The sequence below is a fragment of a genome, unplaced genomic scaffold (assembly GCF_019419815.1).
Source record: "Pyrus x bretschneideri cultivar Hongxiangsu unplaced genomic scaffold, Pyrus_bretschneideri_v1 Contig47, whole genome shotgun sequence".
Classification (NCBI taxonomy): domain Eukaryota; kingdom Viridiplantae; phylum Streptophyta; class Magnoliopsida; order Rosales; family Rosaceae; genus Pyrus; species Pyrus x bretschneideri.
This window is the reverse complement of record NW_025999784.1, coordinates 3,104,039-3,117,218: the sequence shown is the minus strand read 5'-3', so window position 1 is coordinate 3,117,218 and position 13,180 is coordinate 3,104,039. Positions and strand designations below refer to the sequence as shown.

Sequence of the window (13,180 nt, the reverse complement as noted above, 5' to 3'; positions counted from 1 at the left end):
TAAAATACAAATTAACCCTTATCTAACATGTCTGTCTGTCTGTCTGTCTGTCTACAATTTTCTCTCTCTGCTGAGTCTACACCACAAGCTACGTTGAACCGCACACGCGGACCACAACTCTTGTGATAGTATTGTAACCGTGTGATTAAGTGCCGTCGACATAACGTACGGTTAAATAAGGTTCCAGACAAGAGTGTAGATTTTACAGTTGTTGGTTGTTACGTAGGAAGAATTCTCCTGCTTTCTCGTTTCTCCTTTTCCTTTTCCCCTTTGAAAACTCTGTCAAGTTTCCCACCCGCGTGCTCTTTGCTTCAACTTTGAGCCATTTCTTTCCTTTCCTTTTCTCGAATCCCAAATTCTCAATTCTCAAATCTCAAGTCGATCAAATCGCAATTCTCTCAATTATTATTATTTTTTGTTTGTTTGGGGGGTTTTGGTGGAAATTGAATTCAGAGATCGATCGATCGATCATCGATGGCAGAAGTTTTGAGCAAAACCAGTCTGTTGTCATCCTGGCATCATCATCATCAAAACAAAAAAAGCAGCATCTCCGTTTTCCCAAAGAGTTGTAATTACAATAAATCAGGTTCTTTCTCTTGCTCTTTCAAACTGAATCCGGACATTTCATCACTATCCTTGTCCACAAAGAGTGATTTTCACGGGAAAAGGATTGCTTTTCAAGCCACCGGCATCAGGGGGAATTCCCAATCCCACGCTTCTTCAGCCGTTTATTCCCAGCAGGTTCGTTTCTTTCTTCCCATATCCTTGTTCTGAATCTGATTCCCCTGCTCCGCTGGGCTTCAGATATTATTGCTCGTGATTGTTGATTTTCCCCAAATTTAAATCGACTTTCGGATCAATATTTGATCAATTAAGTCATGAGGAGATTTTTTTCTATGCTTTTTGATTGCTTAAGTTAAAAACTGGTTTGTGTTTTTTTGTTGTGGGGGAATGGAATTTAGCAGTCTGGATTTCGGATTGGGAAAGCTGCGAAATGGTGGGAGAAGGGGAACCAGCCCAACATGAAAGAGGTGTCATCTGCAGAGGACCTAGTGGAATCCCTTTCAAACGCCGGGGATAAGCTGGTGATCGTTGATTTCTTCTCTCCTGGCTGTGGTGGCTGCAAAGCTCTTCATCCCAAGATATGTCAGCTGGCAGAGATGAACCCGGATGTCCAATTCCTTCAGGTGAACTACGAGGAACACAAGTCCATGTGTTACAGTCTCAATGTTCATGTCCTCCCCTTCTTCCGCTTTTACCGAGGTGCTCATGGTCGCCTTTGCAGCTTCAGCTGCACCAACGCCACGGTTAGTGTTTGTCTTTCCTTCATTTGGTCTCTGATGAGTTTATTATTGAATCCCTGTCAATTGGTATTGGGGTCTTTTCCAAAAGCTGAGTTCCAATTTATATGCCATCCTTTACACTTGCTGATAAGCATTTGAGTCTTGTTTTTAATCTTATTTATTGGTCAGCTGTGGTTTTTTTCTCTCTTGGATAATGTTTGCTGGTCGGATGGCATTGGCAAATAATGTTTGCTGTTTGTATTGGTGTTGGTGTTGTTCCCTGATGGTGGTTGTGATAACTCTTGACTTGGCAGATCAAGAAGTTTAGAGATGCATTAGCCAAGCACAAGCCAGAGCGGTGCAGCCTTGGGCCAACAAAAGGGCTGGAGGAGAAAGAGCTCCTCGCTCTTGCTGCCAACAAAGATCTCTCATTTACCTACACGCCTAAACCAACTGAAGATGTGGCTGCCAAGGAGGAAGTGATTGTGGCTGAAGAGGCACCATCTCTTCTTCCTCTTCCGTCGGCAACCTCAAAGTCTGCTCAAGTGGTCACTGCCTGGAGATGACGTGGTCAGTGTTCCTCACCATCCCGATTCCCTAAACCCACCCATTTACTCTGCCCACCTTGTTGTATTGTGTACAGTAGTGTTTCTTGTTGATGCGATATGATCATATATGCAAGAGTAAGAGTGGAACATATAAGTAATAGTCTTAAGGTTTCTAAGGTTCCCCTCCTCTCCCCTCCCCCCCCCCCCCCCCCCCCCCACAAAAAAAAAAAAGGGCGCGGAATAGTCGAGCGTTGCAGGGCTTTGGAATTGGTTTTTGGGATCCAAACCTGCTTGCAAAAATCATAGTGTTGTAAATTTGAAGAGAGCAGTCTGTCGGAATGTTGGTCCGCTTTCCTGATATGCCGTCTGCAAATGTGTATGTACTTAAGAGCTGCTTCTTGGCCTTCTTGTTCTATATGTAGTACTGAGTCGGTGGGAAGATTGAAGATCCTTGATACTCCTCTCCTCACCTGTTGTTTTTACTGGGGTGTGGTATCATCATACATATATATATATGTACGTATGTATGCAAGTATAATATATGGGATTTCAAGTTTGAAGTTTGAATGCAATGTTGAGTGCTGATTTTCAACTGCACTGCACCGCACCCTCAACTCCTTATTATGCATGTATTATATTTCAGAATTCCAATCCAAGAGACGTTAAAAAGTTTAAGACCAGACAAGATAATGAATGAACGAGTGAAGTCGGTAGATCCGAACAGTGATTGTGCTTGATAAACACACACTCTTGCACTCTTACACGCTTACACTTGGATTGGATAAAGATATAGAATAAGAAAACGGGAAAAGGAGAGATGGATTGGATAAGACTTGGTGTGTTAGTGGAGTCATCAACGTGGCCTTTCTTAGTTTATACACACGAAGAAACGGATAAAGGCGTATAATGGTGGCTACCCCACCACATTATAGTGTCATGGGTGACTCGCTCAACAAAATTCCAAGCAACAGAAGGACAAGGGAGTAGCAGGTTCCCTTTCGTGCCGTGTTGCCGTATCCTCCTTCGTTCCCGTGTTCCTTCCTCTTGTTTTGAACACGTCTTACGCTGTCATCATTGAACTCGTCTTCCCCTTTATGGTTTTTCTATGATCAATGACCGAATGACGGGTGGTAATGAATTAAATATTAATAACTAGATAATACTCCGGAGGATTCTCTATTTTTCTATTTTCATCCCCTTTCATTCCATATTCTCATACATTACATTTTGTCTTATTATCTTTATAAAAAAATCAATATAAGATGATATTAGCGTAACTTAATCGTAATAATTCAAATAAAAAAGCATCAAAAGATTCTCTTCGTGAGTACTCTATATGTTTATTTTTAATTTTGATCAAATAATATTTTAACACATTTTGTTACTTTAAAAAATAATTGTTGTGTTAATTATTTTTTCCCGATCTTTTGAAAAACAAGAACTTGAGATTTTTTATTTAGACCGAATCAGAGTGCATAAAGTATTCACTAGTGATTACTTAAGAATTGTAACAAGGGATTTATGATTTCTTTTATGTACAAGGCCATATTTACATCTCCACCAACACCAACGGGCCAAAGATCCAACAATACATTATGCACATGGTAAAATAGAACATGAATCAGTTTTGGCTATCGCCCTTCCATTCCATTTGTCAAACTATCAAGTTACAGCTGGTTTACATTAAAAGAATTCTTGTCTATCACAAATTGTAATCTTTCTACACTTTGAATCATTAATTGCATACAGCCCACAAGACAATGCAATCAACTAAACCCTAAGACCTAAAGATTTTCATCTGTCCCTGCTGCGGCCGGTGCTGGCGCTGACGGCAGGGCTGGTGTACGTCATGCCTGAATCCGAAGCTGATTAAATATCATTCAAAACCCAACAACGATACCATATTACAAAAGGTACACAAACAAAACAAAACGGAAAAGCAAGGTGATATTTATGTACATGTTTTAACAGCTAAACTACCAAGTAGCAACTCAATCGTCCACATCAATCAAGATGCCAAAGTAATATATCATTCATTCAGAAGTGACATGCAATAAGAAATGTACAGGAGAGAAGAGCACAAGATATCTGAAAGAAATTCAACTAAAACAACCACCACATATCCAATTTTTACTATCCTCTCTCATCCAGATGCATAATAAACTACCAGAACAATCATAAAATAAATAAATCAAATTTAAATGAAAATGAAAATTTCGATGGGGATGGGGATGGGGTAAGCCCGCTGAGCCATCACTGCCCCCATTTCATATCATATGGAATGAATTTTTGAGGGCTCTGACTGCGGGCAGTCTTCACTGCAGGAAGGTTAGAGACACCAAACCAGCGAGTGACGGTCGAGAGCCGCCAGCGGCCCTAAAACCCTGAACCATCAGGAGAGGGGACAGGGAGGGAGGGTGGCTCAGCCTCAGCCACTCGGTTCGGTGCCCCTCTCTCTGCTCAGATAAGATCAAGTAGTTGAACCTCTTAGGGTTTCTCTCCACCCTTTTTATAGATATCCCTGAAAGGCGGTTGTTTACATTTACAGTCGGCCCCTTCCCAACCCATTTTTGGCGGCCCAAAACTAAGCGCAGCCCGCGTCTTCCGGTTTAAGCCCATCCTCAATTTTTTCATTTTTTAAATCAACTAAAATTTAAATTAGAACGAAACTCAGGAGTCGGTACTGAACTATGGTTCTACAATGTGGATGCAGTATTCACATCTCTTCCTCTGCAGCTTGACATTTATTGAAGCTCAATCATCCTGTAATTTAATTGTGTATATTCCTAAAAGAGTAATGCTCGGAAGGCCAAATTTATGAAATAAGTTTTCAAATCAAATTATGTGTCACAAAAAAAACACATTAATCGACACTTAATTAACAATCTAATCATCTACATCATTTGACTTGCAAATTTAATTTTAAAAAATTGATCTTCCTAACATTACCCTTCCTAAAATCCCCAAGAGCACAAACCTCAATCGACAACCAGATGCTCGGCGTAACGAACAATTCTCTCGTTCAATATTGGTGGTTCTTACTTCTTATCCGCACTTGCCCACTCACATTTACATTTCCCAGTGACTATTCATCTTCCAACAAGAAGGGGGGTATTTCCTCGGCCTGGGCACAGCAAGCTCGGTTGAGCGGCATTTAGAACAAATATTAAACTGACAACCATGCAATTTGTTCCAAGGAAAAAAAATATATGATACGTAGAATCATTGGGATACATCCGTGTTCAGCCTTGTATGTATTTCCTGATTTACATGAAATATGGAGAGAAAAGCACTAGGGTTCGAGGAAACTAAAACGCAATTAGGTATTTCATATCCTATAAAACTGACAATTTTATTGACTGCATACAATATTACCAAACAATAATTTGCATCGTAACTCACTTTTTATCACCAAGACTTGTGTCTGCCTCAAGCCGACAGAACCTTGATCTGGTGGACAGGTCAAACCTGGATGGTTCCCTAACGTGTCTTTTCCGTACGTAAAACTCTACAACATTACAGAATCGAGGAAGTTCTGGACTTGTGCATGTTTTCATCTTGAGAAGTTGGCGGCTATGAGGACGATGAGACCACTGCATGATAAGATGAAGAAGCAAGTTGGGCCAACGCTGGAACGGCACCGCCTGCAAATTGTCCAAAAGGCATCATTAGATGACAGTCAAACGGAATTGCACAACCATAAAATAAGACCTAAGTTTTACATGCACTGGATATTGTCCTTGCCTTTGAGCCAGATAGTTCGTACCAGCCATTGCAACAGTATTATTGTTTCCCACCAGACTAGACATTAATTCACACCAATCCAACATCTGGAAGCATCTTCTCAATGTTTGCACCAGTGACAAGCACTAATTTCAAAACTATGCTGTGGTTCATATAGCTACAGAACTTTTCGTCTCTTTCGTAAGTTCAGTACTTTTGTTTTGGTCTATGTCAGATGTTCTAACTCGACCAAATAATCCAGGTCCCAAATACTACCATCAAGTCACTACACGAAGATTACATTGCACAACTGGTTGCTCAATAATGAACATGTGGTACACCTTCGTTATCAAAGACTTCACAAAACTATAACAAAGAGGCATGCTGTCTAAGAAACCTAGACATTTGCACATGAAAGGTGTTTTGAAAATATTTTCTCTAACAAAGTTTACAACTAGACATTGGTCAAAGTGAAAACTAGTCAAATAGCCCACACCTCATGAACGTGGTTAGTATAATAAGACAATCACTGACCTGCTAAACCTGCACAAGCTGAAGAGAATACAATCACAGGTGGAGCCTACAGTTGCAAAAGGGAGATTTGTGTTATTCGCTGTAGCCATTGAAAAATTTAGCAGATACAAATAGTGCAACAAAGAAAACTCAGAAACAATCCAATCCTTCCAAAGTTTTAGGAACATAAATTGAAATATTCTGAGACACAAATGCATGCATGCAGATACACAGAATCCAATCCATGTCCAACTGATAAAATATAGGCTTGGCAAAGTATAATTTATTTTCCTAACCATGATAAATTTTGATCACCTGATAATGTATGTGCGTGTGTGCACGCGTGTATATAGAACATATATTATACCATATACCAACGCACTTATACGCTAATTAGGAACTTAACAAAGTGCTATCCACTCGTTTGGGTCCAATCCGCAATTTGGCAGGAAACCCAACTAACACAATGTACCAGTACCATTTTCATGTTCACATCAATCTATAACTATAAATATTGTCACTATATAAGTGTGGACAGTTCAGTCGGTAAAGCATAAAACAACAATTTGTGAAGAGACTAAGACGTCAAAAATAGTCTCTGACAACAATATTCCTTGATCAGGTCAGAGTGAAAGAAAGGAACAAAAAGCCTTGAGATGTGACAAATATAACTTGGATGCATTAGTTATATTCTTGTCCACAAAGACCACCAAATTACAATCCTGACCACTCATTCCCCCCTCATTGTTTTCCTGTGTTTTTGCAATAAAATAGTATCTTTATCAAACATTATAATTCGTATCCTAGCTAACTAAGTGCATACGATTTGTGGAAAATATGCCGCTCAAGAGGGATATAAGTGGCTACCAAACCTACTTCCATAAAAATGTTTGTCATGAAGGTGAAACGTAATTTTCAATGGAAGCACCAGAAACTTCTTTTTTAAGGAGGGTGCTCGATTCTATAGAGGAGTTTAACAACTCATGTTGGGAAGTCAATTATGTCTACTGAATAGCCTCGAAATTGGGACAAGATGTCTATGAAATCTAAGAGGTAAACATGGCTTCCTGCATCCTAATTCTGAACCAGATGAGTTTTTTCTTAAGGAAATCTCATTTATATAAGATCAAACGAGGACTTAAGCATATCTCATTGTGATTTGGAAGGACGAGATGCACAAGATCAAATGCTCAAGAAAACAAATTAGGACCTTTGCATTCCCATAACAAATCCATCCCAAAGGAAAGCATTACATTCACCCGCAGAACACAACCCAAAAAAAAAAAAAAAAAAAATGTAAGGTTAGAGACCGCAGCTAAGGGGCCACCTATTTCTCCTTCAAAATTAAATTTATCCTCAACTTATAGTTCTAATGGTTTGGCAAAAGAAACCAGAAAAAAATTCAGGTCATGCGAGCACATTGTTTAACTCTACATTAGTGTTTTAAAAACCTCGCCTAGCCGGCCTTGAAGGCGGGGGCTGGGTTTTCGCCCCTGTTTTGTGGGGATCGGCATACGGCGGCCTCAGGGTGTGCCTAGGCAGCTGAGGCGTGCCCAGGCGTTCATCTGGGCCTTTTTTTTCCTTCGAAACCCAAGTCTGGTTCTGAAATGCAGAGAAGCCATTATAGTTTCAACGAAGAAGAAACAGAGAGTCTCTCTAACTCTTAACTCTTTTCTATTTTTTTTGGTTTTTTTAATTGTTGCCCATTCAAATTCCGCCACCTAGCATTTCGATTTTTATTTCTCTTGAAATTCCCTATAACTGCTCCACTCGCGCAGCCTTAATTTTCCTTTAAATTCCCTATAATATTGGCCACTCAGCCTGTATTTCATTTTAAATTTTCTATAATTGTTCGACTTAGAACAGGATAAGATTAGGAATGAGATATCCGAGGTAAAGTTGGAATAGCCGAAATTGAAGGAAATATGAGAGAAAATCGGTTACGGTGGCTTGGGCATGTGAAACGAAAGCCAACAAACACTCCGGTCAGAAGATGCAATTACGAGATAGAGGTTAGGGGCCAAAGGGGTAGAGGAAGACCTAAGAAGACTTTGGAAGAGACTCTTAAGAAAAGACTTGGAGTACTTGGATCTAATGGAAGACGTGGCACATAGCCGAGCGCAATGGCTTTCTAGGATTCATACAGCCGACCCCACTCAGTGGGAAAAGGCTTTGTTGTTGTTGTTGTTGTTGTTGCTCCACTCGGCCTTTATTTCCTTTTGAATTCCCTATAATTGAGACTTTGAGCCTTTATTTTCCTTGAAACTCCCTATAAATGTGGCTACTCAATCTTATTTCTCTTGAAGTTCTCTATAAATGCTTACTATAAAATAAATAATTACAACAATCTAAGACTATAAGAATTAATTTCCAAGTACAACTAGACTTAGTAATGAAGAAGATGATATTATCTTTGATTTAGTTATAATTACATTTGTTTTACAAAGTATTATATTTTATAAATATAATTATATACATAATATATATTAAAATTTTAGGTGCTGTGAGGCCTTGCCTCACATCTCAAGGCTTTCACCTAGGCAGGGTTATCCATGAAACGTCTCGCCTACACCTTCGCCTTTTAAAACATTGCTCTACATGCATATGTTTATCATGGGCCTACATGTTTATGACACTAGCATGTTCATTTGATGCATCAATAATTGGTTTAGCATTTTCTAAAGTTTAATTTGAAATCCTTTTAACCATTAGATAATTTTTGTAGGTTCAATAATCTGAGCTACTTTTAGTTCTACTGATACTGGCATTTTCATACTTAGTCATATGCAGCACGATAACTTGTAAAATTGCAAAAGCATTAAAGAACTTACACCAACGAAAAAGTGCAACCACATGGGTCCTTTTACCCACCTCCGAACAATAGGCATCACTGCACCAAGAGACACAACAACAAATGTATTAGGAAACAAGCTAAGGAGGGAGACATTTAACGAGGATGAGGTGCATCCTATGCCAACAGAATAAATAAAGAAAACACCTTAACTACATCAAGGTAAGAAGAGAGCAAAACTATTTTCAAAACTCCACTAGGTGGATAAGAGAAGGATGTTTCACATATATTATAATGAAAAACTGAAACAAAACAATAGACATTGAAGAAGTCTAAGAAGAAGCCAACAAGCAATCTCTATTTTACGATCCCTGTGCCGCTCAAAGCATTTAAGAACTTGGCATTTTAGCCAAAACGGTTTAACTCCTCACTTTGGTCCCTAAGATTTTTAAATCGATAGAAGTGTTCCTTGAGTTTGTCTACCATCAATCATTTTGGTCCTTCCGTGAAAAATCTCTGTTAAATAAGAACCAAACTTCAGGACAGATTCTATCAATTTTAAATTTAAGGAACCATTATGGCTAAAAAGTCCAAGAAATTCAAGCAAATAATCTTTACTAAAGAAAACGAATAATAGATTACCATGGTTGAATCCATAAAAAGCACTTGCTGTGCCACCAAGAGCTGAGCCAATCTGTACCATAAACACGAAATAAATTTCACCAACAGTCGACAGACCATATATTGAGATGCGGTGGGAGATGAAATTAGAAAAGAAGAAAAGAATACCATTGAAAAGCTATCCCTAATAAGAGGTGCAACAGTCCACTCGCTCGTTTCCATCTTCTTAGAAAGAGGACCTGCACAATGATGGCATCTCACACTAGTTTCAGGTTTGGAATCGGCCATCGCTCTTTTTCTCTAATACACGTCTTGAATTTAAATTGTACATAACAGGCACCAGATCATCCTTCACAATGAACGCCTGTAAAAAAACTCATCATTCACTAAAATTAAATATGTTATGTTTCTGGCTCCGACCATGATGATTCCTAACTCCTAAGGCCTTTCAAACAAAAGAAATCAAAGAAATTTGAACCTCAATCCAGCTATTGCTAATTTCATTTGCGATACAAGAATCAAACTATCAGAGACAGCCAGAAAAGTGACGAGATTTGAGAATCCTACATGCCAGTCTGAATGAGGAGTGAGGTCGCCGCCGACGGGATGAGGTGGCTCCGCTCACGGGGTTGGGCGGGTCTTCGGTAGGACTGGGCTTTGAGTTCTTGTGTGGTAGGTACAACACTCGGGAAAATAAGAGAAATTTTTCTCACGAACCGGTATTGGAGTTACTTCATGTGCCGTAAAATAAAAGAGGGATTAAAAATATGTTTTTTGTTAAAATTGACAATAGCGGAAGGCTTTTTTTTTAAGTTTCCTAAAATAAATAGAAGTAGAAAAATATATTGTCTTTTCTTGTCCTATAACACATAGAATATCACTTGGACTTGAAAAAATTCATTTTCATAACCCTTTGATGATTTTAGCTCCTTTTTTGGATCATGAAAGCATTAAGGGAGATGAAGTATCATCTCCCTTTTTGGGGTGGAGATCTCCGGATTCTCGGGAATCATTTTATTGTGTATGTTTATCGTGTATTGTACAGTTAATTTTCGTCAAGTACCGTTTGTGATCAATTTTAAATAAATAAAAAATTAAAATGATTTCTGGCCGTATAATAACTGATTAACGAATACAATGAAATGATGCTCAAGATCCTTACAAAGAAAATCCTGATAGGATCCTATTCCCTTTTTTGGGATCAAGAAAGTATTAGCTCAGTTGAAGTATCGTTTGGGAAAAATATTCATTTTTACAGAGGAATTTTTCTTACAAGCCAGTATTCAAGTGGTACTCTACATGTCATAAAATAAATAGAGGAAAATATTGAACAATTAGTAAGAATGATCATTTTTTGATATTTAGTTGCATAAATGATCGGTTTTTGTAACGATCACATATTAAGCATATATTGAAGACCCATCAATGACATAAAGACGATATCATAAACTGATCATTTCTGCAACTATTTAAAAAATGATCATTCATGCTAAAGGCAAATGCACATATCTCCCTTGTTAAAGATGAAAGGAAAAGATAAAAGAAAAGGAAAAAGAAAGGCTGATGCGGTTGGACCAGAAGCAAAATCAACAACTTGGTTTGCCCCAACAAGTGAATATTAACTGTAGAGAATATATATATATATATATATGCAAGAAATGGAGATCTTGACTCGATTGATCAAGAAAGGATGTAGAGAGAAGGCGTTAATTAACACCATACTTAGTAACTGTAGAGAATATATCTATATATATATATGCAAGAAATGGAGATATTGACTCGATTGATCAAGAAAGGATGTAGAGAGAAGGCGTTAATTAACACCATACTCTGATTCTGCACTGCAGTAAGTATTTGTCGATAGAGAGGAACCATGTACATTAGGAATATTGTAACAACAGTACCAACCATCTAACGAGGCAAGAGAACGGGGAACAGAGAAGAAGCCAAGGGCATTCCCGCCCGCATGCTATAGATCAACAGTGCCAACCCAAAACTGAGTTTAAGTATATATAATATGGTTTTGGAATTGGGAAAGGGATCATCTCCAGATCTCTTCCTTCTAATTCACAAAATCAGGAAATTCGTGTCATTAAAATTTGATTCAACGGCTACAATTAGGGACCTACTTTAAAAATTATAATAACTTTAGCCGTTTAATCAAATTTCAATAACACGAATCTCTTGATTTAGTGGATGGAACGATGGTATCCGGAGAGATCCTTTCCTTGGAATTGAACGTTAACTTTTGGCTCAAGTACGAAAAACTGAATAACTAATTAGCTTGCTGCTCTGCATATGCATGCATGAATATCAGGACGAACACGTTACACATATTAACACGTGTGTGTGTGTGGAAATTCCTGAATAAAGGGTTCAGATCATGCTAGGCAGACTCTAAAGGCCATATTCAACTGAAAGATGGTCAGAGAATTCTCTTTAGCCCTATAGTTCTTCAAAAAATTAATATTTTAATAAACAATGTCATGCCATATTTCTTACCATCTCCAACCAAGGGGCTAAACATAGTTATGTAACAAAAAATCATCTTCAACCTAGGGGCCAAAGGGCCATAGGCCAAACATAATTTATTATTTCAATTTAAAGACTACAACAACTTAAAAGTTAAAGTCTATAATCATTATCATCCACCATTGTAGGATTATAGTCGGATGTAAACAACTCCCGGCCCATAATTTCCCTCTTTTTTCTATCAAAATATGTCTTACTCATTTGAGTGTAATCCGAAGTGTTTATTTGCATGTTCCTATCATCCATCTCTTCTTGAATTTGTTTTTCCCATTCTTCGTGTCTACGGTTCCTTTCTTCCACAGTAAAGGCATTTTGCTCCGCCATTAATCGAAATGAGGACGCCATTTCCTGTTGAAAGGCGTAATCATCCTTTGCCTTGCCTTTTTCCTTTAATTTTCGGGCCTTGTTTCGTCTCATAGCTCTAGGTATGAAACCTTCACCTGAATACAAATTTTCTACCCTTGTTTCTTGAATGGTAGGAGATCCATGTTCATCCCCAGCTGCATTGGAGGATGCGTTTCCGAACACCAGCGTAGGACCAACTCTTTCTTGAGATGGATCTTCAAATAACACCCACCCTTTACAAATTTCCCAACAACCGTGATGATTAAAGGGTTTCAAGTTGTCCTCCATATACACTTCCTCCGCTTGACATACCTAGAAAATATAATTACAAAAATTAAAGGAAATTAATGTAATATAATTAAATATTTAAAAGAACTTGTGAAAACACTTACTTCGTCATAGTAATTGGCTCCGCTTTCATGTCTGCTTTCGGCCTTTAACATTGCTTGATGCCATTTATTCAAACTTGGATGACTATGTTTTTTCCATATTGAAGAACAACTCTCGTGGTTTCAGTAATTCGGTGGAGTGGTGCCTTCGTAGAACTCATAGTACTTTTTGGACGTACGAGTCCAAACACCTTCACTTGTTTGAGAACTCCCCCTCACACTATCTTTCGAGATCCATCTATAAACCCTGCAAAGAGCTTCATCTTCTTTTCGGGTCCAAACCTACCTTTCATTGCAAATGCGACCATTTGGAAATTATTGAAAAATTGAAGGAAAGATTATTGGAAGAGGTAAGAGAACATAATGTGAAGAATTGAAATAAAATGAAGTAAGATAGTATGGAATGGTGAAAATTATGTGAGAAATGGTATAGGA

At 38.3% G+C, this 13,180-nt stretch overlaps 2 protein-coding genes across 6 annotated transcripts; one reads left to right on the top strand and one right to left on the bottom strand.

Moving 5' to 3' along the window:
* Positions 1–290: 290 nt before the first annotated feature.
* On the top strand, positions 291–2,423 carry LOC103956197 (thioredoxin-like 1-1, chloroplastic). 2 transcript variants are annotated; one of them, XM_048568129.1, is made up of 3 exons: positions 291–741; positions 966–1,307; positions 1,598–2,423. In XM_048568129.1, the coding sequence occupies exons 1-3, from the start codon at positions 475–477 to the stop codon at positions 1,847–1,849; spliced, it is 861 nt and encodes a 286-aa protein (XP_048424086.1). In that variant the 5' UTR covers positions 291–474; the 3' UTR covers positions 1,850–2,423. The 2 variants fall into 2 exon arrangements, with proteins under 2 accessions (XP_048424086.1, XP_009366420.2); XM_009368145.3 differs by having other exon boundaries at positions 963–1,307.
* A 2,594-nt stretch (positions 2,424–5,017) lies between these two features.
* LOC103956198 lies at positions 5,018–10,221 on the bottom strand. Of its 4 annotated transcripts, none has more exons than XM_048568122.1 (7): positions 10,047–10,221; positions 9,648–9,718; positions 9,501–9,552; positions 9,342–9,374; positions 8,899–8,957; positions 6,089–6,134; positions 5,018–5,475 (listed from the first exon to the last, which is right to left on the bottom strand). In XM_048568122.1, the coding sequence occupies exons 2-7, from the start codon at positions 9,699–9,701 to the stop codon at positions 5,405–5,407; spliced, it is 315 nt and encodes a 104-aa protein (XP_048424079.1). In that variant the 5' UTR covers positions 9,702–9,718; positions 10,047–10,221; the 3' UTR covers positions 5,018–5,404. The 4 variants fall into 4 exon arrangements, with proteins under 4 accessions (XP_048424079.1, XP_048424077.1, XP_048424080.1 ...); XM_048568120.1 differs by having other exon boundaries at positions 9,648–9,843; positions 10,047–10,210; XM_048568121.1 differs by lacking the exon at positions 5,018–5,475 and adding an exon at positions 5,576–5,840 and having other exon boundaries at positions 9,648–9,843; positions 10,047–10,214.
* Between the last annotated feature and the right edge of the window lie 2,959 nt (positions 10,222–13,180).